General features: G+C 43.4%; 1 protein-coding gene across 1 annotated transcript in view; it reads right to left on the bottom strand.

Annotated features, from left to right (window-relative positions):
- ARHGEF33 (Rho guanine nucleotide exchange factor 33) overlaps positions 1–27,304 on the bottom strand; it is a 371,211-nt gene that overhangs the window by 301,648 nt on the left and 42,259 nt on the right. Inside the window, exon 5 of the mRNA XM_086925777.1 lies at positions 13,679–13,723. Coding sequence (XP_086781903.1) covers positions 13,679–13,723 — 45 coding nt within the window. The remainder of the gene's footprint in view (positions 1–13,678; positions 13,724–27,304) is intronic.

The raw sequence follows: 27,304 nt of genomic DNA on the forward strand, positions 1-27,304 counted from the left end.
ACTTTTGAACCTGGTAAGTTGTTTCAGTTTTGCTAAGATCGTATTTCTGCAATTTTGCACTTATTGGCGGGGCGCGAAGTTGTACTGGGAAGCCGCAAACTCACGCGAACAGTGCGAGCAAAATCCGCTGCTCGCGGATTTGCGGATTTTGCGGGAGATTCGCAAATCTCGCGGATTGCGAATTTACCGAAAATCCGCAAAATCCGCGAGCGAAACGGATTTTCCGCCCATGCTTAAGAGTTAGCCTCAGTATTATACTACTAGTTATAAACATCGTTCCTATTTTTAATTGTTTAATGTTTTCTAAGCATATGATTATCACACTAAATAAAAGTGAAATGTTGTCAGAAAAAGAAGACAAATATACTTTTTTTTATTAACTTTTATTAAAACAACAATAAAAAACTATAAACGTAACTTTTAAATAACAATATAATAAATAACTAGAAACATAACTTTAATATAACAATATAATAAACAAAATGTGAGATGAACTCCAATGGAAGGAGAGTAGGTAACCTGCAAAACAAAAATGAAAATAAGTGTTTAAAATTAGATCGATGTGACTGAATGAGGTCAAAGATGACAAATCAAACTAACACTTGGCAATATTTGTTAATTTGCACGTCTGCAGTGTGCCTGATACATTTCACCTCTCTTATAGGCCCGCGTTCAAGAGGTGTCTGTACGAAAGTGCCTACTGCGTCAGATTTACAGTATGGACCAAAGGTCTTTAAAATGATTCCGAGATGAGACAGAATGAGGTGAGAGATCACGTCACTATGCAGGACAATATTCTTTATTTTGAACGCATTTAATCAGAGGCATTGTGTATCTAGGCCGCTCTGCTCACCTTATGTAAACACTGTGGCGAACAGAGTTCACAACTTGATTTTTGCTTTGGTTCTACACTGCAGACTGTATTAAATTCAGCCTTCATTTTTTTATCGGCAGAGTGGACAGCAGCGTCCATAATTTTGAAAGAGAAAGAGAAACAATGTGAGATAAAGTGAGAGAGAGAAAGAGAGAAAAAAACAACATTAAAAGTGTGAGAGAGAGAGAAAGTAATAAATGGAGCAGGAGAGGTAGTGTTAATACTGGATAAAAGCTTCGTAGATCGCCTTTTTGCCTCCGTTGTGTGTCTAAGCACGTTTTGGTTCATAGTGCACCCTCAAGTTTAGTGATCTGAAAGATAGTATAGAGTTAGTAATAGCAGAGTACATACAACTGCACAAGTATATTTCTGCTTTATGACTTTGCAGACTCAGGATACTGTATTACATCAACTTCCACTGCAAGGTTGTATCTGTGCGCTCTTTTTCTCCCAGAGTAATATACCCCATGCACTCCCACTGCATAGCGGTAAGTTCTCATTACTGGGTACCCAGACTGTTGCATCCCATTGACTCCCAGTGTCCGGAGGTGAGTGCCCTTCCTTGCGCACCCAGACTGTTGCAACCTATCCACTCCCACTGCCCGGAGGTAATTGTACATTTGTACGCAGTCAAGCTGCTGCACACTACCCACTCTCTCCGCCCACAGGTGACTACTCGTTGCTTCGGAAACAAGCTTCTTTGCTCACCTTGTGCCATTGGCGTGATTCAAAGAGGGTGCACCACGTGTCGAAGCAGCCTTCTCAGACGTTGTTACGATAGCCACGCAGCATCGCAGAATCCTCGAACGTTGAGCTTTGGAGGTGTTGGGGACACCAATTTGTGAAACACAACCTGTTACATAAAAAGGTACATGTGCTTTCAATCATCACGAGCGACGGACATTTGACTGATTATAAAAACTATCCTGCTATTGGAAAAATAAATGCAATAAGATACGGTTTATAGGACTGTATACGCCTAAATCGCTGCGTCGCCTTTTTGTTTCCAGTCTGCTATACCCCATCTACTCCCTCCGCTGCGCCCCCAGGCCTCACTGCTCACCTTTTTATGGACAGGGTAAGTTCTACATCATGCAGTCCTGCTCTGCCACCAAGAAATCTCACATTTGGTGCTGAGTCTTGATATCACTATGGCAAAGGACATACTCGTGCACCTGACTTCATTGCAGGTTCCTCACTCGCTCAGTCCTTGCGGTACCACTAACTCAGTGACCAAAGAGGCCACGCATGTGTTTGTGGGTCCCCTTATTCGGTAGTTCAGGCCTACATGAGGCGTCCGAACCACTAGGATGGGCCATCTCAGTTTTTGCGATGGGAGCAACTCTAAAATGGCGTAGAGCACGTGCGCCCCATCTTTTTTATTGGTAGGATCACGTGTGTAGTGACGTATGTGCTGGATGGGTGTGGTGTGGGTGTATACCAGCGATGAGGGAGTGTCTGTGTGCCGTTCTGACAACTAGACCTGGAAGTAAGAAATCACTACAATGGAAATCTGGGCCATGTAGACTGTGAATGGTGACTCCGGATCTATCGGCGTGGTTCTGTCGTGAGCTATATGAAAAATCTACTGATTTGGGTGTCCGTGTTGTGGTGCTGCTGTCACCCGGGTGTCACAGGCAAATGTGTCATTATGTCTGCAAAGTCCCACAATATGGCTAACATGGAAGATACGGGATACGGGGTATCACTGACCCTATATTCATCCATAGTTGCACACATAAAAGATGGTGGACATGACGCATTTCTGCAAATATGAATGTTTGTTGTACTTCATCCTGACAGAAACATGTCTATATCTAATCCCTCTACTAAAACATAAGCGCTTATAAACTTATCCTGCTGTCAAGTACTAGCACTCTAGGAACCCAGTCACTCTCTATGCACTTGCAGAATGACTCAGGCATTGAGACAAGCAGTGGTACAGTCAAATGTGCACAATATATGCGGTCCCTTAACCCCTTGCAGACTACTGAGTCAGTCCTGCAAAAGTCCAGGTAATAATCATGCTTGTCTAGAATCACACTGTGAGTCTGTGTCCACTCCTACAATGATCCTGACAGAAGTATAACCTTATCTAATCACTCTGCTGAAACATAAGCTCGTATAAACCTATCCTGCTGTCAACTACTAGCACTCTAGGAACCTATTCACTGTCTGTGCACTTGCAAAATGAATCAGGCATTGAGTCAAGCAGTGTTACACTCAAATGTGCACAATGTATGTGGTTGCCTAAACTCTTGCAGACTACTAAGTCAGTCATGAAAACGTCCAGGTAACAGTCATGCTTGTCTGGAATCACACTGTGAGTCTGTGTCCACTCCTACAATCATCCTAACAGAAGCATGTCCTTATCTAATCATTCTGCTGAAACATAAGCACTTATAAACTTATCCTGCTGTCAACTACTAGCACTCTAGGAACCCAGTCACTGTCTATACACTTGCAGAATGAATCAGGCATTGAGACAAGCAGTGGTAAGTCAAATGTGCACAATGTATGCGGTCCTTTAACCCCTCGCAGACTACTGAGTCAGTCCTGCAAACGTCCAGGTAATAGTCATGCTTGTCTGGAATCACACTGTGAGTCTGTGTCCACTCCTACAATCATCCTGACGGAAGCATGTCCTTATCTAATCACTCTGCTGAAACATAAGTGCTTATAAACTTATCCTGATGTCACCTACTAGCACTCTAGGAACCCAGTCACTGTCTGTGCACTTGCAGAATGACTCAGGCATTGAGACAATACCTAAGCACGTATAAATTAACTGACCACTCTGTTTGCAGCACTGTCATCATTCTAGTTACTAGTGATGTTCTTATAGAGTGACCTAGGCAACAACACAGGTACACGTACAATATTCTGTGCACAATCCCTACAAACCTCTAACAGATACATACTTTTGGTACACTCCACTAAATACTGAAGCTCCAACCTTCAAAGGACACGGGCAGGGATCCTTTATAGATCATATAATAGTATCTTCAGATCTTGTACATTGGGTCTCGCAATTTACTATCCTATTCAGTGTTTATAGCGATCATAACCCCCTAGTTATTAGTTTGGGCGGGTCTCTACTCACAAAACGAATGTCTCGCAATGACCGAGGCACGTTGAGTTGTATAAATGGCAGACGCCGCATTAAATGGACAATGATAAACCAAGACACTTTATATTCCAAAATAAACAGTGCATGTGAGGAGGAGCTGTCTGCATGTTCATCTTTTGACTCATCCCCCATGAATATTTTGACCGGGTTTGCGGGGTTAGTTTCAAAAATTGGTTCCATGCTAACAGCTCCAACAAAGGGGCAAAGTGGAAAAAATTCTAAATGGTTTGACCACAACTGCTCAAAGGCAAGTAGGGATCTGAAGAATGCCCTAAAAATTAAACCTAGAGACTCTGACCTGATAAAAAGTCTTCGCCTGACCTATAGGAAGGCATTAGCCGTTAGAAAAAAGGAAATTAAGGTCAACACCATAGAATCCCTCCTTGATCCTTCAGTGCTGGGGAACAGCAGCAAGTTCTGGCAAATTATCAACAAACCCCTGTTTGATAACCCTAATGACACAGTCCCTGGTACAAATATTTCAGAGGGGGAGTGGGTGACTCACTTTAGTACAATTTTTAAGAGTAATGAGCACTGGGCAGAAAATGCTTTTTTAATACCATCTGTGAACCCAATATGCTTTACAGTTAATGAGGTTGCAAGGGGGATTCAGGGTCTAACCAGCAACAAGGCCCCGGGCCTGGATGGTATACCACCGGACCTGTTCAAGTCTAGTATCCCCTTTTAGGCTCCTGTTCTCACGGCGGTAGTAAATGCAGCAGTGATAACGGGGTGCCCAAACACGTGGGGTCTATCGACTATAGTCCCCGTTTTTAAAAAGGGCGATCGCAGCAGTCCATTATGTTACAGGCCGATTTCTTTAATAAATTCAGTAGCTAAAGTGGTAGGGGGGGTAATTCTTAACAGGCTATCCACATGGGCTAAAGATAACAATATTCTATCACCTAAACAATATGGGTTCAGACCCGGCCATTCGACTATTACACAGTGCCTGAACCTATATTTGATCTTAATTAAATATACCCTGGCTAGACAAGGAACCGTCTACATGGCATTTATGGACTTGTCGTCCGCTTTTGATTGCGTGGACAGAAGCTTATTATGGGCTACCCTGCTAAGAATGGGTGTAGAGAGGAATCTTGTCAACTTTCTAGCCGATCTGCATTCGGATACAAGAGCTAACGTCCGTTACACCCAAGACCTTAAAGTAACGGACGAATTCAGAATAAACCGGGGAGTTCGTCAAGGATGCATTTTGGCCCCATTCCTCTTTAACCTGTATATTAACGAATTGGAGGAATTTCTTCTAAATACTGAAGCAGATTACCCTTTGTTGAGCGCAAAGGGGTGCCTGTGCTACTTTATGCAGACGATGCTGTTCTTATATCTAGAACAGCAATCGGTCTTCAGAAGTTATTAAATTCCTTCTTTAAATTTATGGAGTCACGTGGCCTAAGCATTAACAACTCCAAGTCCTATGTCATGAAAACAGGAAAGGGTACCCAGAAAACGGATTCCTTTAGCATAAATGGGGAGAAAATCCCTTCAACTAATTCCTTTTCATACCTTGGGGTCCTCTTAGATCATAAATTATCGTGGGGCCCGCAGTGTCCAAAAAGAAGGGCGAAACAACACGGGTAAATGCGGCCATACTTGGCTTTGCAAAAAAAATCGGCAACTGCCCTACGGCCGCATTGCTCAAATTATACCAGGCAAAAAGTGTTGCTGTCGCCTGGTATGGAAGCGAGCTCTGGGGCTATCGTAAGACAAAAGACCTAGAGGTTACAGAAAATAACGTCCTGAAAAAGATACTGAGGTTGCCAAGGGGTATTGGGAACTACTCTGTACATGAGGAGTTGGGGGTCCCCTATTTAGGCGATAGAATAGCAGTAAACCCGGTTCTGTGTTGGCTGAATTGTTGGCTTAATACCGACATTCCACTCAGACATGCCCTACTGAAAGAAGCCTTATTGCTAGACGGGAGGTTCAAAGTCCCGTGGGTGAAGTATATAAAGGATTGTTTGACGGCAATTGGCCGTTCTGATTTGTTTTATGCTCCCAACTTGATTACAAAATCCGATGTTACCTCGGTAAAAAATGCTATATTATTGTTAAGATGTACTGCCAGAGAAGAGGTTGAGATACAGAAGGACAGTGTTAGGAAACACTTACTAGTCAAAACCTGTCCACAAATGGAACCTTATTTGACATGGCCTATGACCAGCTATGAACGGTTTTTGTTAATAAGGTTCCGTTTTGATTTATATCATCTCCTACTGGCGGTACCAAGTGGGGCTCAACGGGGTGAAGTGTTGCCAGCTTGTGGCTGCGACGGAAAGTCTCCTCAAGATCTGGCACACTTTCTTTTTATCTGCCCCTATTATTCCACCCCATGGAAACTATACCTTATACCGTACCTTAAAAAACTGAATTTTGTACAAATCAAACCTGCACTTTACTACCTACAACTACTGAATTGCGACTGTACCTTGTTTGTCTGTAACTTTTTTTAAAAAGCCATCTGTTTTAGGAAAAGTATGGATGGATAATCATGCTGCGAATGTTTTAGGTGCTTTTTAAACAATATAGTAATTTATGTTTTTAACTAAATACTGCTCATGCTTATAGTGCCCGCTGTACCATCTTTTTCTTTGTACTGTATACTGTGCCTCTTACATGCCACATGAAATGAATTGTCTGGAATCTTTTCAAATGTGTATTTATGAATTGTACTTTTATGATTGTATTATCTACAATCGAATAAAGATTTTTGAATTGAATTGAATTACTGAAGTAGTACTCATGCAGCCTAGGATACATCCTGTCAGTCTCATGCAGTTCGTCAATCACCCATTCAGCACTATGTTCTTATTTTATCACTCTGCCAATACCTAAGCACTTATGGGGAAGATTTACAAGCCCACTGCGCCACCAGTACTTCACTTTTTGTAATGTAGTGATGGCGCTGGGGACTCCTCCATATTTACAAGGAGAGGAAAAACCACCCTGCGTGGCTTTTCCTCTCCTTGAAAATACGACCCATTCAAACACAGCACTTTGCGTTGAAGGGGCTTTCCATGGGATAACACATCTCAAGATTTACGAGAAGGTGTAAATCTGTGATACGTGTGAATGGTGCGACACCCTAGAGGTGCTGTAGCTAGGCACAACAAGGAAAAATGTTTTCATTTCTACTCGTTTTTTCCTCTTTCAATGCATGCTGCATTCCACAGCACACATTGAAGAGGGAAATGCCTTTAGTGATTGTTTTTGTGCAGGAAGTAGTCCCTTCCTGTACAAAAACAATCTCCCGACAATACAGATATCCTTGCACCAGAGTGCAGGGGGGCCTGCGTCACTGCATGGCTGCAGTTTGTGTGCTAGTGCAAAGGGAGCACAGAATTGCGACATATTCATGTAAATATGTCACATCCCTGTGCTTCAGCAGTGCTGAAGTGCGTTGCAGCTAACGGGCTTGCAGTGTCACGCAGCAGCACTTACGCATAGAACTGCTCCTATAAATTCACCATACAGTACTAATGCATTCTTTCAGTCAATCATGCGCTACACATACATTCAACCAAACTTTCAGATGTTACCATGCAATTATAGTGTTTTTTTAAAACCAGATAAGGTAGTTCTGAACTTTTTTTTCATGTTTTTTTTTCTAATTTTTTTGTAGTTTTTTAAAAATGTTGTAATTTTGTGGGTGTTTTTTAAAAATTGAACAAAAAAGAAATAAATAAACAGTTAGCTTTTGGAATTCAACATGATTAGAAAAAATAAAAAAAATTATATATTTGCATTTGCGGTTCCGTTGAGCTGCACAAATAGCGTCCACTGACTGTTCGCCATAACAGATGATGGTTTTGCACTTAGTGCAGTGCTGCTGCAGAAAAGCTAACTCTGGGTGAATGTCTACTGGTGGTGCCGAAGTGGACGCTCCGGAGGTGCTAGCAATGCTTGGTGGTGGATTTTTTACTACACACCTCAATTCTTCTCGTGCCAGATTCTTCGGGTGAATGGTGCGCAGATGTTTATACATACTCTCTGTTCCACAGGAGTATTTCTTGTCACTGGCTCGCGACAGGACCCTGTCACACAGCAAGCATGTGACTTTTTTTGCGCTGACCTTTTTTTCTCCTGCAGGAAAGGTGAAAAATGTCCATACCACTGATTCTGTCCTCTGCTTGGGTGGATCTTCCTCCAAGATATCTTCATCTGAAGAATGATGAGGAGATGAGGAGCTTGCGAACGAGATGGTATTTCTCCAATGCAATTTTTAAAAAACACCAAATAAATTCCAAAACCAGCTCTGGAAGAAGAAGAGATATCTATCAACTGCTCCAAACAGAATAATTAAAATGGGTGGGGTCCTTCAATAGTTACAGTGGGAAATGGTATGAACCAATCAAATCATTTTTTTAGGTCACATGGGATCCGTGCACCGTGCGCTCACGAAGCGCGCAGCAGACGCGACTTCGTGAAAATATATTTAAAAATAATATAAGTTTATTACAAGTAGAAATATATTATTTTGATGAATACCTTAGATAATCTTTTGCCCTAATATGTACATTAAAGACAAGTACATATCATTTTAGAACATAACATTTTTTGCAGCAGTCGTTCACCCAGCACGCCCCAACACGTACATGATGTCACGTGGGGCCGCCACGACACAAGCGTTGCGTACCGTAATACACACGTTTCGCGAATGTGCCGGAGCAGGAGTCGCAGACTGGTCTCATACCGGTCGCGCACACCACGTAACATTGCACGTATATGATGTAACTGAAAAAAAACCACGCACTTTTTGCTCAACATATGTGGATCCTTCATGACTTTTCCAAAATGGCAGCTAGAATACACGGACCCACTGTGGTAGGTACGCTTTGGGTGCGCGACACCCAAAAAAAAATTGAAAAAATGTTTTAAAATGAAAATGATATAAATATATTAAAATACAAAAAAACGAAATAATTAAAAATATTTCAGTTTTAAATTTATTTTTAATTTTTTTTGCAATTTTCTGAAAAAATATATAATGTTTAATAAATGAAATATTATAAATAAACAGTTAAAAACTGTAGAAATTCAGTACAAAAAAAGGTATAACTACTATTGCACCTAAAAATTAGCAATTATAAAACATTTGAAATTCACTGAAAAAAACATAGATTTCAGAGACGTTATACTTAGAAATTAGCATTTAAAAAACCTTTGAAATTCACTGAAAAAAACATAAGTTTCAGAGATGGTATAGTGAGGAATTAGCATAGGTTTCATGAGTGTTATAGTTAGCTGGACATTTTACTCGTCCAAAACCATAGAAATCCCTCTGTTATAGTTAGTTGTGCTAACTATTACTCGCGCGCCCGCAATGCACTGCTGATGATGTCACATATTACATCATTCATGACATGGTCAGTGACATTACTGATAACATCACTGATGACATCTCAAATGACATCACTGATTAAAAGTTCAAAATGTCATCTAGGCTTCTGGTGACACCAATGAACCACTACTCCAGCATTGGTGTCTTGGATTATGACCTCACCAGTAAGCATGGGCGAATTTTGCGGATCTCGCGTTCGCGAATTTTGCGGATTTGCGGATTCGCAATCCGCAAAATCCGCGAATTCCCGCGAATTTGCGGATTTTTTTTTTTGTGTTCTCCCGTGTTTCTGCCAGTTCGCGAGGGTTTTTACAATTTCGCAGTTTGCGAACTTACCTGTCGGGTCGCAAGTTTTGCGAACTTGTTGTTTCTACGTGTCCAGCCTGTTTGGGACACTCTTCTTCATCACTGCCACTCTCTGTCACCACTGCCACTCTCTGACTACTCATGCCACCCTCTGGCCCACCCATGCCACCCTCTGTTTCATCACCACACCCTCTGGTTGTCCAGTGTACATTATTTTCGGCAAAGCAAAGCACACCTTCCCTGCCTCAAGTGACCTGAATTAATTTGGGGCTGATTAATGTGTCACAGAATATTTTTTTAGCTGGCACCTGCTTCCTTAGTGCGCCCTGATTAGTGATCTTTTGCACTTGCTAAGTGCTTTCATTGTTGCAAAATTAGTTACAACACCTGCCCTGCCCCAACTGACAATAATGAATTAGGGGCTGATTAATGGATTTTAACTTCCAGCCTGGCTCCTGCTTGTCTCCCTTAGCTGTAATTCAGGACCTTTGTGGCATATGTGTAACTATTCTGAGGTTCAGAGCAGGGTCACATAATAGTTTCAACTGGCAACTGAACTCTGGAGGGGCCCCTCAGGAAGCACTACAGGAAATGGCTACTAATGATGAGCCTAAACTTTTGAACCTGGTAAGTAGTTACTTTCAGTTTTGCTAAGATCGTATTTCTGCAATTTTGCACTTATTCGCGGGGCGTGAACTCACGCGAACAGTGCGAGCAGTGCGAGCAAAATCCGCTGCTCGCGGATTTGCGGATTTTGCGGGAGATTCGCGAATCTCGCGGATTGCGAATTTCCCGAAAATCCGCAAAATCCGCGAGCGGAACGGATTTTCCGCCCATACTTACTCACCAGAAACCTCCTAATGGTAGTTGCCGGCAACCCATTATTTACGTACTGTATTAATTCAAAAATGCCAGCAGCCCTCTTCACTTATTCACCATTTCTTCAACAATTGGCCCCCAATTAAAACAGCCCTCTTGTCAAAGCAGAAATGTCAGCAGTTTTGGACAATTTACCATGAAAATGGCAAGACAGCGTGAATATTATGGGGCTGATTGACAAATGGAAAAATACATGTGTATATTTACTTGTGAGGATCTCCCCCTACACCTCGGTGCAACACACTTTGGGGCATATTACCAACAACTAGCGATAATTATCGCTATGTTGGTTTAGCGGCGATACTTTTATCGCCGAGCTGCGGCGATTTTTATCGCTTAGGAACCTTGCTATTATCAAGGTTTATCTCCTAAGCGATAAAAATCGGCCGAAATGCATGAATATCGCTGAAAAGTCAGCGATATTCATGCATTACCGAGCTAATGCTCTTAGCCATGTTATCCACCTACCATTGGATAACATGGCTAAGAACTGCTCAGGGGCAGGTGTTAGCTTTTGGAGATAATCGCGCTTAGCGCGAATATTTCCAAAAGTTGGTAATAGGAGATAGTGATGTTAGCGACTGTTTCCAGTGGCTAACATCTTGGCACGCCCACTTTGCATGTCATTAGTGATAAATATAACTGACATGCAAAACGGGGCCCAAGATGGTCGCTATCTCCTACTAGCTGTCGCTAACTGGTGTTAGCGACAGCTAGGTACTAGGGAGATAATTTTATCTCCGCTTTCTTGGCTTTTGAAGCCAAAAAAGCAGAGATAAACCCCCTTGATAATATGCCCCTTTGTTGCTATTTACCTGGTAATTTACACTTACATTTAGATTTACATGCTAATATCATTCTTGAGGGAGGAGAGGGGCATCATAACCCACTTGAAATGTCCCCCCTCCACACTCAACAATAGTAATAAAGAGCATATATATTTAATAGAGTAAAGTTATAATTTTCAGATTGGTTATATTATCTTACCCTATATTTAAAAAATAACCTCTGAAGTTCTCTTAAAAACACAATTATTACAGACACAGTAATGCTCAGTATCACACCCTTGATGCAACTGAATTAACTAAGAATGTCATAAATGATCTTACAGGTCAGATTACAATTCACATTACCATTAACACTGTCAATTAAACAACTGCTCATGAAAAACAATTTTACCAAAATATATAGTTTGACAACCCAGTGCAGGAACCACCTAAGTAGACTTTAATGGTAAGAAATACTGTAGAGCTGCTCAAAGCTGCCATCTTATCAAAAGCCATAAACTGCTTGTCTGCCTCTCACACCTCCTCAACAACCATTATTCTAAGCGCTGTAACCTATTACACACTAACCGCACCTATGCGGTCATCATACATGGCATGGAAACACTTCCCACATCGGATAAAACACAAAGACAACACCCTTCCAACCGCTTGCTATAAGGCGTGCCTTGCTGCCATGTAGGCAAACACTCCAGTGCTCTGCATAGGCGTGATAGTAGCTATATAAAATACAACTATTAACAAAGCTTTACTTAATGGTTTTAGTGTGTATTGTTATTTAATGACTTTGGGCCTTAGTAAGAGTTTGGCAAATGGGATACTTAATCAAATCACACAGCGGAAGTTCTGTCTGAAGCATGACAAGCGCATTATAGCCTTATGCACTTGTAATACGGTGGATGGGACATCAGCCATGTTTTGAAGCTGAGTATACTGGCCACCAAAGTTTAAATACATCTGTTTGAGTTTTAGGTGTAGTTACTTATTGGTACAAATATTGAGAAGTCAGGTGATTTGCATTTGATGCACAAGTTATAGCCTGCTTGGCTGTTCTGCAAGTTACAGGTTTTGGAGCTACCCATAACTGGAAAACTTCTGTGTGTTTTAGGTTTAATTTTCTTTTGTAACCTGAAATTTACTTTAACTATGGTGTGTCAGGTCAATTTTAGAAGTTTTTAAATAATATATTAAGATGTTATAACCAATACGATCATTAACTTCACTTTAACTTCAGTAGTTCAGGGACTTTATGGGGTATGGTGATATACTATATCCAATTTCTATGAAAGTATTCCCACCTCTGCCCATGGTGGGTGTTGGCTCCAGCGTCTGGCTGGTGGTGAGACCCTGCTCCAAACACCTTAAATTTGTTATTTTTTTGTATTATTGTTGGTTTAAATTTAGGGGGTTATGAAAACCATCGTGGGTTTGCAAACACTTAGACACTTGCATGCCCATTTAGACCTCCTGCAGGTCTGTAAACATGTTCCATTAGAGAGGTCCAACACGGGTCCAAGAATCCTTGGCTTGGAGTTTGTAGATTCCGAGACCAGGTCCTAGATCTCATTCACAGTCCACAAACCCCCTTTGACAAAATAGTTTTGTAAAATTTTGTCTGTGTGGTCTCTTTTTATCCCCCACATTTGAGCCACTGGATGAGGGGCTGATCCCCGTCACCCCTTCTAGCTACTTCATTTTTTTTTACATTTATGGTGATGCAGGACCAAACCTCATACTGTGTAATGGCAGCTGCAACATATTTTTCAGAGCTGTGCCCTGCCAATCAGAGTTTTCAGGACTACTGACCCAGCTTTGGGTCTACAGGCCCAACCTAATTGATCAGAGAAAAAGATCCCTTATCATATTACATTTTCATACTTTTTAAATTCAGGTACACAAATAGTCTAAAATGTCTCAAATACTACTGATTTACATTGAAAGAATCAAAGTTACTTCCCTGATTAAAGTTCTAATTTCATGCATGCTTGGAATAATTATTTTAATGTCTTTTTCTATAGATGGTAAAATGGGACATGTCTTTAAAAAAAACTTTTTTTATTAATGATCAGGCACAAAGCACAGTGCAAACATCATTCCAATTGGTAAATATACAATAGTTAGAGCTCATTTAAAATGGAACATGTCTCCTTTGTGCTCTCACCGCGTGTAATCCCTCCAGCACGATCTGCACAAAAGTTGCCCTTCAGATACATTTTTTATGTAAGGTTTGTTCAGATCCATTTAATGGATTCTAAGTTATTAAGAAAAGGTGGCTTACTCTGAAAAAAACATCACTACAGGAGCGCTCATATATGACAGTAAACAGTTTGTTCTACACTTACCTGAACTTAACAGTCCTGGCATGCTTATTTCTCCTGACCTGGGCTCTGAAAGAAATAAAAAAAAAGCAATGAGATCTGAATGAAAGGGCTGTTTAATATTTACATGCATTACAAAAAATAACAAATATTCAGTATTTTTCTGAAAAAAACTCATAAAAGCAATAGTCAGCAAACCAAAAAATAAACCTGTTGTTTGTAAAATATACTTAGTAGTGAAACTGATGGGTGAAATAAGAACTAAGTGCAGATGCAAATAGTAACTAATAGTAAGTACTAAGTAACTAAGTACAGATATGAATAGCAACTAATAGTGACTAATGATTTGTATATGTGTTCTCTTCGTTGAACAGTGTACTTGTTTATTATTTAGAATAGTCAATATTCAAAGTTCAGATATGATTAGTGTGTGAGGTGCTGGGATGATTGCTTTAGCAGAGCAATGTTCCCTTATGTGATTTGGAATGCTGCTCTGCATCGGTACATAGAGGTAAGGAGCAGGCATAATACTGCCCTGTCTCTTAGCATCTGTTTTATGAAGTTGTGCTAGTTGGTCAGTAATGTGACTCCAGGTTGCTGAATCTAGTCAGTGTATGACTGCTAGGAACAGAATGTAGTTCTCAAGTTTTGGTCTTGAACCAAGAAACCCACTCTCCCGGTGGGACCACATTCCTTGGGGGATGCTCCTCGCAGCTTGCCACATATGTGGTTGGATAGTGACAGACCTTTCTCTAGTGGGCCAGAAGGATGCCCTTGAAATGCTCCTTAATTTGCTGTGGCAAGCCTAGGCTGTTCTGTGAAAGCACAGATGCATATAAACAGAGTAGAAGATTGAATGCTGCTGCTGTTAGCAATGCTACAGCATTGGGCGTCCTAAATAACCACTAAAGAGATTGGAAAATTATACTCAATTTATAACAAATTGGTAAAAATCAAACCTGAGATATATGATCATCCAACTGTTACGTAAAGATATATAATGCTCTTTGTTCATATAGTAATTTTGTTATTTGATATCATCGCTCTTTGGCTAGACACTATTTGTGCTTCTCATCAAATGGAATCACATATCAATATATTTCCCGTCTGTTTCATCTTGCTTCTATTCGTTTTTTGTAGTATTAGTGCCAATGAAATGAGGGAATAGCCAATAACGTATTAATATGTTCATCTGTATAGATGACCTTGCTTGACTCTGACATATTTCCAGCACCTTGGAGGGAAAACTCTGTTCTTGTAGGCATAAAAGTGTTGTCTAAATAGAGCTGAGTCATCCTTTAATTACCTATGCTTACCCAAAACAAATGGTTAATCAATTCACCAAGCCACCCTTTTTCAATCTCATTTGCATCTACAAGCATTGATAATTATAATGCTGCAACACAAGTGTCCCCGGCAACACCTGAATATCCTGGTGCAATAAGTTTGATCTCTGCTGAGAATGCTTTGCACAGAGCAAAGTGTATTGGATCCTGCAGGTGGAAACTAAACTAATGTTTAGGTCGAGCCTAAGCAGCGCACATGCACTGTCTGCAAGACATGTTGTATTGTCTCTGTTGGCTTTTGGCATGCCCATGAATTGCCATTTATTGGTCGTTGTGGCACTTAGAAATGCAGGGGTTTTATTGGTGCATTGGTTCTCATTCTCCGGCCTTTGGGTGCTTGGTTTACGCAGAAGCGATTTCACTCATTGTTTGCTATGGGTTGTCCATCCCAGCACGTCCAACGTTCCTCCTGATTGGCCAGGCAAGTGCATGGTTACCAGATTGCCTCACACCTTCATAGGTCACTTGCTATCCCTGTGCCGTCCTGCTCACCCCTCCCACAACATTGCTTACCTGCCCTACCACCACCCACTTATTGGCCAAAGCTCTGCTGATGGCGAACTGCCTGGATATACATTACATAGAAAGATCATAAGGTGCAGTCTTACAGCCCTTGACCTTCCTTTTTATTGTATATGCTATTAACATCATTTCAGGCGGTTTCAGGAGCAATGCTCTGTTTGGAATATTTTCCCAATAACAAACTCAGCGCCACTCATTAAGGCTGATTTGCTCTCTCATACAGCTCTCAAATCGCTCTAATGGGACTGCACCAGCACATCTGTGAATGGCAATGTGACAAAATGAGGAACAGAGCAGGCATTTAGTGTTCATTACTTGCACATAACAAGCACTCACAATTTTTTGAGACGGGTACAGAGCAAAAAAGTGCAACGTTGGGAAAATGTCTTCTTTCTGCAAGTTTTGTGACTTTTTTCAAAATGTCTCAACCTTTGCAAAGTTTTGTGGTTGCAAAGTTTTGTTTGCAGAAAAAATTCTATAAATAAAAGTTTTGCAGGGAAAAATATGTGTCAATACCTACTTTTAAAAGGAGAATTTGCCCACAAATATGATTTTTGAAGGAAAGTTCTTCCCAAAAGTGTTCACGTTACGGAATCTTCACACAGAGGGCTCGATTCTGATCCGGTAAAATGCGCTCCGAATCATCGTACGGAGCAATTTTCCCCGTACGAATCGTACCCGCACACGTCCCCATACGTACGACGAAGTACGATCCATACCAGGAGCCAAAGACCGTACGAGTCGTACAGGACTCCGTACGACTAAAATATCCGTACGAGTCTCACTCGGAACCCGCTGTACGTGACGTCGCAACGGTTCGCGGCTGGTTTTTACGACCCAGCAAGTACGATTCGTGTCGGGTACGCAACGTACGACCCTTTTTTTTACGGGAGCTGGAAACAGCCGTAAACGCATAGTTCGGGCCGAAACAAGTACAGAAGGCCCCCCCCGGGGACGCCGCGTACTCCCATGATCGCTGGGGTACGCGCCGTACCCCTGCGATCATGTGGGGTACGTGGCGTATACCCAGCGTACATGGGGTACGCACCGTACCCCATGTACGGTGGGTGTACTGTGCGCACCCCGTGTACGCTGGGTGTACGGCGCGTACCCCACATGATCGCAGGGGTACGGCACGTACCCCGGCGATCATGGGGGGTACGCGCCGTACGGTGTGTATGTGATTGAGCGCTTTTCCGTACAAATCGCCCTTACCTGACGCGGACCGTACGAATAGCGTCCTGATCACCCGGTCCGGGTCGTACTCGCCGGGTCGTACGGTGTGTTTACGAGTCGTACGGATTCGGCTACGAATACGATTCGTACGGGGGATTTTTTTTACCGGATCGGAATCGAGCCCAGAGTGTTGACTTTGCAACATTGTCGAGGCACAAAGGGGTAAACGATTTACACAGAATCAACGCTTTCAGCAGGCAGGTACTGTCTTGAACTGATCATCTGCATTTGTTAAATTTGAAAGGGAGAGTACTTGCACTTCTCGGTATGGATGCAATACATTTTATGCTTCTTGGCAGCCAACAAGTACTCTATGACAGTGAGTACCTGCACTTTTGTGTTTCCATTCTCCCTGTGATAAACTCATAGTTTTCTCAAGTGTAGTGTTTCACATATGCAAGGTCAGGGCATTGATTTGTGGCTCCAAATACACATTTTGGGATATACAGTCCAATCCTTATCCTTCTTGGTGCATCAGTTTCGGGATGTTGGATGAATGTTTTTGAATAACTACAATCAACTATTACATATAATTCATTCATCAATAGTGACTACCTCATGGCTACCTCATTTGTGAAACTTGAAATATTGTTCTGACAACAATTGACACTATGTATCCCACACTGTGCATTAGAAGCAGCGAACCACTGCTTTGCCCTTGTGAAAGTAAAGCATATCCAGTCCTTGGCTGAGGGACTTTTTTTATCAGCTTCCCCAAAAGCAATAAAAATAAATTAGAAACAAGTGAATTTACTGAAGAATGCAGTAGGGACAATTCCCAATCGTTCCAATATTGCCCAATGCCTAAAGGACACCTGGGTACTCTTATACAAATTTTGTTCTGTGAGTAGTTGTGTCTTACTCCTCTCGGAGATACGGGTTTCACCTGAAGGTCCAGGCATGATTCACAAAGAATGAAAAAGAGAAAAAACTAGGTCTGGCGCAAACAAGATTTGATGGTTGGGCATCAAAAGTGAATGTTTCAATAGATGAAGTAAGATTCTTGAGTGTGAGACTGCCATAATGTGGAACTGTGCATCAAGGTGTGAGACTAACTTGCAATGTCTGCTGAAGAGATGTTTTTCTCCATGGTACATTCTACAAAAATGTAATTGTCTCAACCCGTAATCACTCTCCTCTCTCTTTCTGCCTGAGTTTGATACTCTGCACTTCGGTCCTTCTAAAGCAGCCTTGATCAACGTCTTTGCTAGACTGTGGATAGCTGGACAGTTTGACTAAGCGCTCCATACAGGCTCTTACCCAGGGCACCGCCGAGACTAGAGTACCTGCAGAGGCATGGCAGCACAATCCTTTCATGCAAATTTTAAGTGTCTGTCCTATTTCCATGAAAGGATTACTTGTGGATGTGTTGACCCCTAGGTTGTCAGATTGTGACCTTCAGGAAATTTCCAGTGAAAGTTCAGATTTAGTTGCTCATGTACAGTTTGGCGGCAGGACACTTTCTCACAAAAGTGGTGGAGTACCCTGTCCACCCTCTCCAGTGGTGCCACCCCAGTCATGGACCCTTGGAAGTGTACCTGAAGGTGCTCTACCAGCCTGTTTGTGAATTCAGCAGAACTGACACATCATTTGCGCAGTGCATCACCTGCAGAACAGCTGCATCACCTCTGATGCTCAATGTAAGGATTAAGCCTTACCCATCTCAGCTCATCAGAACCGCCACTGTGTGATGCATCTCTACACAAAGACATTGCCTCACCCAATGTAGCCTGTTGGAATCGCAGCTGCACAATGTATCTCCACACAAGGACATTTCATTGCACTTCATAACTTCCCTGGTCCACCACTGTTTGACGCGCAGCTGTGTGACACATCTCCTTGCCCAGACCTCCCATCACCTCTGCTGTGATTGGTGGACTCAAGTGAGTCAATGTAGCTGACCTGCGCTCTATTGCGGGCAGCCTGAACTTGTAACTTTGTCCCAGTCTGGCAAGACCAGATAACCACAATTGACACTTCGTGCTTTTAGCCACTATTTTCACTTAAATCTTTAAAGTTGCATATCTCTGACTCTATGACTGGATTTTTGTCGTTTTAGTCTTGAGTTATTTATGAAAATTAACTCCATATTATTAAATTGGTGTGGTGTTTTGCTAGTGTTATGTTTTCACTTTATTACTGTTTGAAGTACTGCATAAATACTTTATACATTGCCTCTGAGTTAAGCCTGACTACTCTGTGCCAATATACCAGAGGGTTCAGCACAGGTTAATTGGGGGTTTGCTTGTGACTACACCCTGCCTAGGATTGTGGTTTCTGCTCGAGTAGGGGTTTGCCCCCCTCCCCCCACCAGTAACCCACTTTCTTAAAGGGAGATACTGATACATATTGAATACTGAAAATGCCTATAGATTTGATTTCACAGAGATGTGTGGAGGGGCGTACTGTAGCTGAATTCTATGGCAGGACGGAGGCTCCGATTATGCTTTCTCAATTTCTTTACTGAAAAACACAGCAGCCAATCAGTACGCAGTAAAGAAATAACAAACTACATTACCCAAAAACCCTGGGTAAGCATAGAGTATGTGAGAGTATATAAAGGGTCATAGAGGTGAACACTTCCTCTTTCTTTGCTGCTTCGCAGCCAGTTAAGTGCCTTTATATTATTACATTATTGTTTATGCATTGTGCTACTTTATATTTGCAACGCTTACTTGTCTTCGACTTGTACTGGGTTTTGCGCTGTGTGCGCTCTTTCCTCGCCACTCGGCGTGTTGGTTCGGGGTCGCTGACCTCATATGCCTCTTGTGCCGTTTTTTGGAGCGTGGGTTACCTTCTTTGTTATTTCAACGCGTTCCGCATTGTGTTTGTGCCTGTGTGGAGCGGGAGTTGGAGCTGGCGGAGACGCGCTTCCTCGCGCGTCTCTCCCTATTCAGCAGCGGCTTTTGCGCATGCGCGAAAGCTTTGTTTACACGCCCGGCGAAGGCGTGTATTTTTTCCTCAGCTGTCAGCTTGCCTCACACGGAGGAAACATCTGGTGTTTTCATCGACGCCTGCCCTGTTGGTGCTGCCGCTTGAGCTCCCTGACGCCCTCTTTCATTTATAATTGGAGGGTTGTATAAATATAGCATAGGCTCTGCCTAGAGTGGCTGAATCTTGCTGGTGTGTTTATAGTGCGAGTCCTCCCTCCACTTCATATTGAACTTTGTTGGTCAGGTTTTCCCTGAGTTCTTTTGACTTGCACTAGGGGTACCACTCCCTCAATTTGGCTTTGCCTTGGATAAGTTCTAAAACTTGTCACTTTTCCTTCCTGTGGGCATTATTTGGTGGTCTTTGTCACCATGGTGGAATATGTTATGTTATATTGTGTCTTTTATAGCCCTCGGCTACTCAGAATATTATGATGATGAAGGTGAGGATTATTATGAGGAGGATGAGCCTTCTGCGTCCCTTGATGAATTTATGGGCCAGGCATTGTTTCAGGTGATTGCGCCACTAAAAAGGCATCTCTCTGATTATACAGCCCAACAGGGTTGGGTGCCTCCTACCTCTGGTCGCAGAAAAAATTGCCAAAAAACCCTCACAAATCCAAATTTGCTAAATTGGCCAAAACCCTCTCTGCTCCTTCATCGAGGAAACATGCTGCGCCTGCCCGTTCGGATCCTCCGTCCGACACAGATGATGGGTCTTCTTCGTCATCCACGTCCTCTGAGCCTGCAAAGCCCCCCCATCCAAGAAATCTCGGAAGGAGCACTATGTCGATGCGACATCTTCACCCAAGGTATTGACATTTAATCCTGCGGACATTATTCACCCCAATTCCTCTGCTTGGTTGCCATCCCCCGAGGTGGCAGAATATGTCCAGTCCCACATCCGTAGCCCTTTTGAAAAGGATGTGCGAGTTCGTTTACGCTCAGAATGCCCTCTCCCTGACCTTACAGACAAGTTAGCTTCCACGCCAGATGTAGACCCTACCATGGTCACATACATGCGCAAGTACTCTAAGGACCCTACTAAGGGTTTAGATCGTGGCGTTCGTGCCAGGACAAACTTCTTGATTTGTTGGGCCCACTCACTAAGATACTGGACTTGGGTTACAGAGCAAAGGAGTCTGGCACTCTGATTGACCCAGATGAGTTAATTGGTTGGTCCCAGCGGGCTGTCTGTTTTCTGGGAAATGCTAATTGTGCCTTGTCGGCGGAGCGACGTCGCTCCATTTTGATGAAGCTTGATCCGCACCTCACTGATTAGGCAACTTCGGAATCTGGCCCCCAGGCTCAAGGTTTGCTCTTCGGAGCACCTTTTCTCAAAGAACTTACTAAGTTTGTTTCGACCTTCAGCGGGCTCGATAAAGCTCAAGGGAACCTGAGACGGGCCTTCCGCCCGGTTTTCGGCAGGGGACGTTCGTCCGGCCGTGTGTCTGACCAGCCGCTCAACGGGGTAATAAGTCCCACAGAGGAGGACAGGGCAACTCCTCCAACAAATCTTCCTTCTACCCTTCAAGAAAAGGCAGAGGGCAGTATGGCAAGGGCAGTTACAACAGTAACCAAGGAGGACGTCCAGATTCTTCCGCATCAGGTGAGCTTGATTCTCGCTTCCAATGTGGTTTTGGGGGGAAGGATTCAGTTTTTTCTTCACAATTAGTGTTTGATCTCAAACGATGCCTGGGTGCTGGTGACGGTGCAAGGGTACAAGATAGAATTTTACTCTCGCCCTCACCAGCATCTCCGGCCACGCCCTCTTGTTTTTTCCCGACCAGATCAGGAGGTTATCACCACAGAAATCTCTTCCCTGTTAACCAAAGGGGCCATCGTTCCAATGTCTCCTCATCCCCAGGGTTTAGTAAGCAATGTTTTTCTTGTGGAGAAAAAAGTGGGAGGGTCTTGTTTAGTTCTCAACTTAAAAGACTTCAACGGTGGCGTCGTCTATCGCCATTTCAAGATGGAGGGCATCCATCTTCTCAGAGACCTTCTTCAAGAGGGAGATTGGATGGTTCGACTGGATCTAAAGGATCCCTATCTCTCAGTTCCAGTTTATGCTCCTCATCGTCGCTACCTTCAGTTCCAATGGTTGGGCAGTTGGTACAAGTACAAGGTCCTTCCTTTCGGCCTTTCTTCCGCTCCGTGGTGCTTCACGAAGCTCCTTCGTCCTGTGATGGAATCCTTTAGATCCCGCGGAGTTCGGTTAATTGTCTACCTAGACGACATTCTCCTCTTGGCTCACTGTCCTGTTCTTCTTCAATCACATTTGCAATGGTCAGTGGATCTTCTACAGTCTTTGGGTTTTCTAGTGAATCGCCTAAAGTCAAATTTTTCTCCATCTCAAACTATGGATTTTCTGGGCTTTCAAATAGATTCAATCTCATGTCAGTTACTTCTGCCAGGTCAGAAGATCAGATCCATCAAGAGGGACTTGAGGTTACTTCTCACCCAAGAGACAGTCTCTTTGTGCTCAGTGGCTCGGATTGTGGGTCTTCTGTCTTCCTCCATCCAGGCGATATTTCCGGGTCCATTACATTATCGTGCGTTTCAGCGCCTCAAAATCCGTCACCTCCAGAAGGGTCTTCGGTACTCAGATCACGTCCCTCTTTCAGAGGAAGCCCGGACAGAGATGATGTGGTGGCTGGACCACATGGAATCCTGGGACGGCCGTGTGCTCTTCGGGTGGACTCCCGATGTTGTGATAGAGTCAGATGCCAGCCCCTGGTGTTGGGGAGTCCGTTGCGGTTCAGTGTCAACAGGGGGTCGTTGGTCTCCGAAGGAATTGTCTCTCCACATCAATTGCCTGGAGCTTCTGGTGGGCTCTTTCGCAATTCGATGTCTCTCTCCTCTCCAAACGAATTGTTGCATTCTTCTCAGAATGGACAATGTATCAGCAGTTCGTTATGTGAACAAACTGGGGGGTACCAGATCCAGACTACTCTCAGAAATTGCGAAGGATTTCTGGTACCTTTGCTTGGACCGCAAGATCACAGTTATTGCCGAATACCTGTCGGGCTCCCGCAACCTAATTGCGGACTGGAACTCTCGCCATCTGCGAGATTTCAGCGATTGGAGGCTTCATCCTCGGATATTTCGCAGGTTGTCCCGAATTTGGGGGACTTGTCATCTGGACCTTTTTACCTCCCGTCTCAACACCCAGGTTCCCTAGTTCTACAGTTGGAGGCAAGATCCGGAAGCCCTAGCCACGGATGCGTTCCTTCAGGTCTGGCCTCCTCTGCTATGCTATGCATTTCCACCTTTCCTGATGATCCCCCGAGTTCTAGCCCGGGCCCGTCTATTCTCTTCGGAACTCATTCTAATAACCCCTCTTTGGAGGGCTCAAGCGTGGTTCCCAGTTCTTCTGGAGATGAGTTGCTCGTCACTGCTCCTCCTTCCACATGTTTGGAACCTGTTGCTGGACCCTCTACGGGAGCCTCATCCTCTAGTAATGTCGGGCCAGCTCCTGCTAGTAGCGTGGAGAATTTCGGGGAACACTGGAAAATCCAAGGCTTATCGGGAGACGCTACCAGATTCTTCAATGAGGCTTGGGCCCCCAACACTCATAAGCTCTATAAATCAAGTTGGAAGCGTTGGTGTGATTGGTGCTCACAGCGGTCGGTGGATCCCGTTTCAGCGGATCTCTCTTTGATCATTAACTTTTTGGCTTCCATGGCATCCTCTGGGCTAGCTTACAGAATGGTTAATAACTTTCGTTCTGCGATTTCTGCAGGTCATATTCCTGTAGATGGTAAACCAGCGGGAGAACATCCCTTAATCTCGAAATTGTTGCGGGGAATCCGGATGGTAAAACCTCCTTGCCCCAAGTATGTTGCCCTTTGGGATGTTTCTATTGTTTTACGTTTTATGTCTGATTGGCCTTCCAATAATCTCTTATCCCGCAAACAACTCTCAGCTAAGCTGACTATGCTCCTGTGTTTGGTCTCTTGTAAAAGAGTGTCTGATGTGCAGGCTTTGGATCTCGCCGGTCGCACCTTCTCTCCTGAGGGTGTCTCTTTTGTCATTTCAAAGCGAACAAAATGTAATACTGCTGCGGTTACTTATCCTTGCTTTCCTCACAACCCTCAGTTGTGTGTAGTCCAATGCCTAAAGGATTATGAGGTAAGCATTGCACCTTTTCGTTCTGATTCACAAGGTCGATTGCTTATCGCTTTACAGAAGCCTTTTAAGCCTGTTTCTCCAGCTACGTTGGCACGTTGGTTACGTTGGCTCATGCAGGAAGCGGGTATTGATATCTCCCTCTTTGGGGCCCATTCTGCGAGAGGAGCAATGGCTTCCAAGGCTTTTTCCATGGGTGCTACTCTTCATGATATCATGAGGGCTGTGGATTGGTCATCTGAGTCTGTTTTCAAAACCTTTTATTTTAAACCAATTGTAGATGTTGCATCTGTTGTGGTGGAGAAGCTTTAAACAAGCATAATCGGAGCCTCCGTCCTGGCATAGAATTAAAAATTTGCTAACATTCGAGCCAAGAATTTTCAATTCTATTAAGGACAGGAAGCGAGGATTATCCCACCCTTATTTCATTTGTTGTATTTATATTATGCTTACTGCATTTATGCTGTACCATACTGTTTACTGTTTATGAAATGTTTCCCACCCTGTCCTGAATACTGTGTTCAACTCTTTTCGGGAACAGTTTTTATGGCTTCTGTTTCATTTCTTCAGGCTCTGACCTTAAATGAAGTTTGCTGCGACTTTCTGCTCCTGATTGGTCTGTTGCTGTTCCTGTGGCTCTGGGAGGTTCCTTCCCCTCTTCAGCCGGATAATGACCTCTCCGGGGGACGCCTTTGATGGATTGTTTCAGTTTTTCTATTTGATCCTTTCCTAATTGACTATGGACAAAGAAAGAGGAAGTGTTCACCTCTATGACCCTTTATATACTCTCACATACTCTATGGCTACCCAGGGTTTTTGGGTAATGTAGTTTGTTATTTCTTTACTGCGTACTGATTGGCTGCTGTGTTTTTCAGTAAAGAAATTGAGAAAGCATAATCCTCTCCTCCTGTCCTTAATAGAATTGAAAATTCTTGACACGAATGTTAGCAAATTTTTTTACTCACAGGCTGCTGCCACTGTGGAACGGAACCTGGAGTGCGACACATGCATTGATCCCACAGGTGGCAGGTGAAAACAGTGTATTCCATTGTTGCTAATTAAAGGGATAATGAACCGCAGAAACACGACTAATAATAGAAAAGACAGGCTTATTTACATGCCCTTTGCACCGCCGGTACCTCACTTTTTCCCATATTCAAAGTGACGCACCCGCGGCACAAGCAGCTTGTAATTAAGCCCCTGGATGTTTGAATTCACTGCTCTGTGCGGAGGGGTGGGTGATGTACAGTTGCTGACCTCTTACGTTGATTTGCTGCAGCTGTGGACCGGAGACCGGAAATCAGGTGCCCTAAATCTCACCGGTGGAAACTGCTGCATTTGATTATTCACACCTGCTTCCTTACCGCGTGCCTCTTGCCCGCAGCCAATAAAAGGGAGGAGGAAATGATAACACGGTTCACCAGTTGTGTGTTGGCTGCACACCGCATGCCCAAAGTGATGCGCTACAACTGCTGCCGCTTAGGCCGAATATGTCAGTAGGTAGAGAGGCCGCATCCTGCCTACATTATATGCAACACAATGATATTGATTACTGTACACAGACGTTCGTGTTTAAAATGTTTTCTGAGGCATTTTTTTGCAGTGTTTGTCTACATTTTGAAAATCAATATTTATACATTTGCCTTCCCAAAAAACGGTGTTTCTTTTACTGCATGGTACAACATGAATTTTGCAGGATATAGTATTCGCCTCATTGGCAATGTGTTCATTGGACTTCTAGTGGAATTTGAAGCACACTGTCTTTCTATTTTCCATGCATATGTTTCGCAATCATTAACAATTCGGATGCTCCCTCTCGAGCGTAATGACTCTGGCTCTCAGATGCTCATGACCTCTCATACCAGCAGGATTCATTTTCGTTTCTAGGGCTATTAGTAGCTCAGGAACCTGTAAATATCTCCCAATAAGGTTTAGGAAACTTATTCATAGGCACAGTTGGAGGCCATGTACCTAATCCTATTACATTTTACACAATTCTAGGAGAAGATAACAGTTGGTAACAGAATGTTACCAACTACATATCTGCACTATTGGAATACCTGCTGTGCTTTAGTATATCGGTGGCTCTAAGTGTGACACTTTCAGCCACTTTCAGCCAGTCCTGATATTTAAAATACTATGGGGCAGATTTATGATAACTGGCGCATCCCCAGGGATGCGCCAGTTATTTTGCGCCACTGCTCCGCCACCCATTTACAAAGCGGCGCATCATGGGGCAAAAACGGCACAGATGCATGTCGCATCTGTGCCGTAAAAGTGGCGCATTGCTGGAGTTTCATCGCAAGCGCGACACAGCTCCAGCAAGGCTCGGGGGTGCCCCATCTTTACAATGCTGCGTCAAGACCTACTTGCGAGAATCAAGAGGGAGAGAGAGGACCAGAAAGCTAGTCCAGATCCCCGGTTTATATGTAAGGATATCAAAAGGAGACTAGCTAGAGATTGGGTTAATCTGACATTATTATTATTATTTACATAGCGACTCAGTATCGTTTTGCCAAATGGCAGTGGCACCTGTTGGGTGTCTTTGGAAAGCCCTCACCCACCAACCTAGTTGGTGGCATGCTTCATCATCGGGCCCACCCAGTGACACCTAGCGTGTCCCGGGTGTGCTTCGACGCCTGATTACAGCGGAACAGGTATGTCACTGTGTGTGCGGTGTAGGGTGTTTAGGTATGTGAAGTTAAAACGGCTTGGCGGATGGTCCCTGGGGTGAGGATACTTTATTAAAAGGGCCTCGGTCAGCGGTTAAAAATAAGGCTGTGGGACGTTAGAGGCGGGTTACGACCTCCTACGTCCTTAGAGTGTCAACATGTTTCAGCCAGTGCCTTATATTAATCTGGCTTTCTTCAGGACAATAAAATATGTGTGGGTTAAAATAGGGGTAGTGTAGTGTAGTCTATGTGTCTACACGCCCTAAAGTGTATCTAACTGTGAGAGGGGGGATTCCCTTCTCAAGATCACCTGTACATTTAACATTGAGGACAGGTACAAGACAAACATGTGGGAAAAAAAGAGTCACTAGAAGGTATTGATCATATATTATGACAGCCGACTTAAATAGCGAATAGTGCAGGCTATGAGCGGCTCAAGTGTAATGATACTGGTGGTATCATTAATGTGGAATCGCACTAGAACTTCGAGGGTGAAGTGATTTAAAACAGCGGTAAAAATTACTGCAGTGAATGGTGAAGAATTTTGGCGCAAGGACCATGTCTTACGCTTTCAAGGCTTGTTTTTGCTCCAAGGTTATTGAAGTGGCAAGGTGTGGCCCTAGTAGGGAGAAAGAGGTAGGACCACTGGGGTTAGGAGACCTGTGGGAGAAAATTTGGGAAGCGCTTACCTATTGTAGTGATGTACAGCATACTCACAGGATTTCTGGCCAGCACCAGCGTGGGACCTGTTGTGCCTCCTTCGCAGAACCGGTAGTGAATGGCTGCTGTTGCCGGTTTATATACTGTCATAGATTG

Source organism: Lissotriton vulgaris, chromosome 6, assembly GCF_964263255.1.
Source record: "Lissotriton vulgaris chromosome 6, aLisVul1.2, whole genome shotgun sequence".
NCBI lineage: Eukaryota > Metazoa > Chordata > Amphibia > Caudata > Salamandridae > Lissotriton > Lissotriton vulgaris.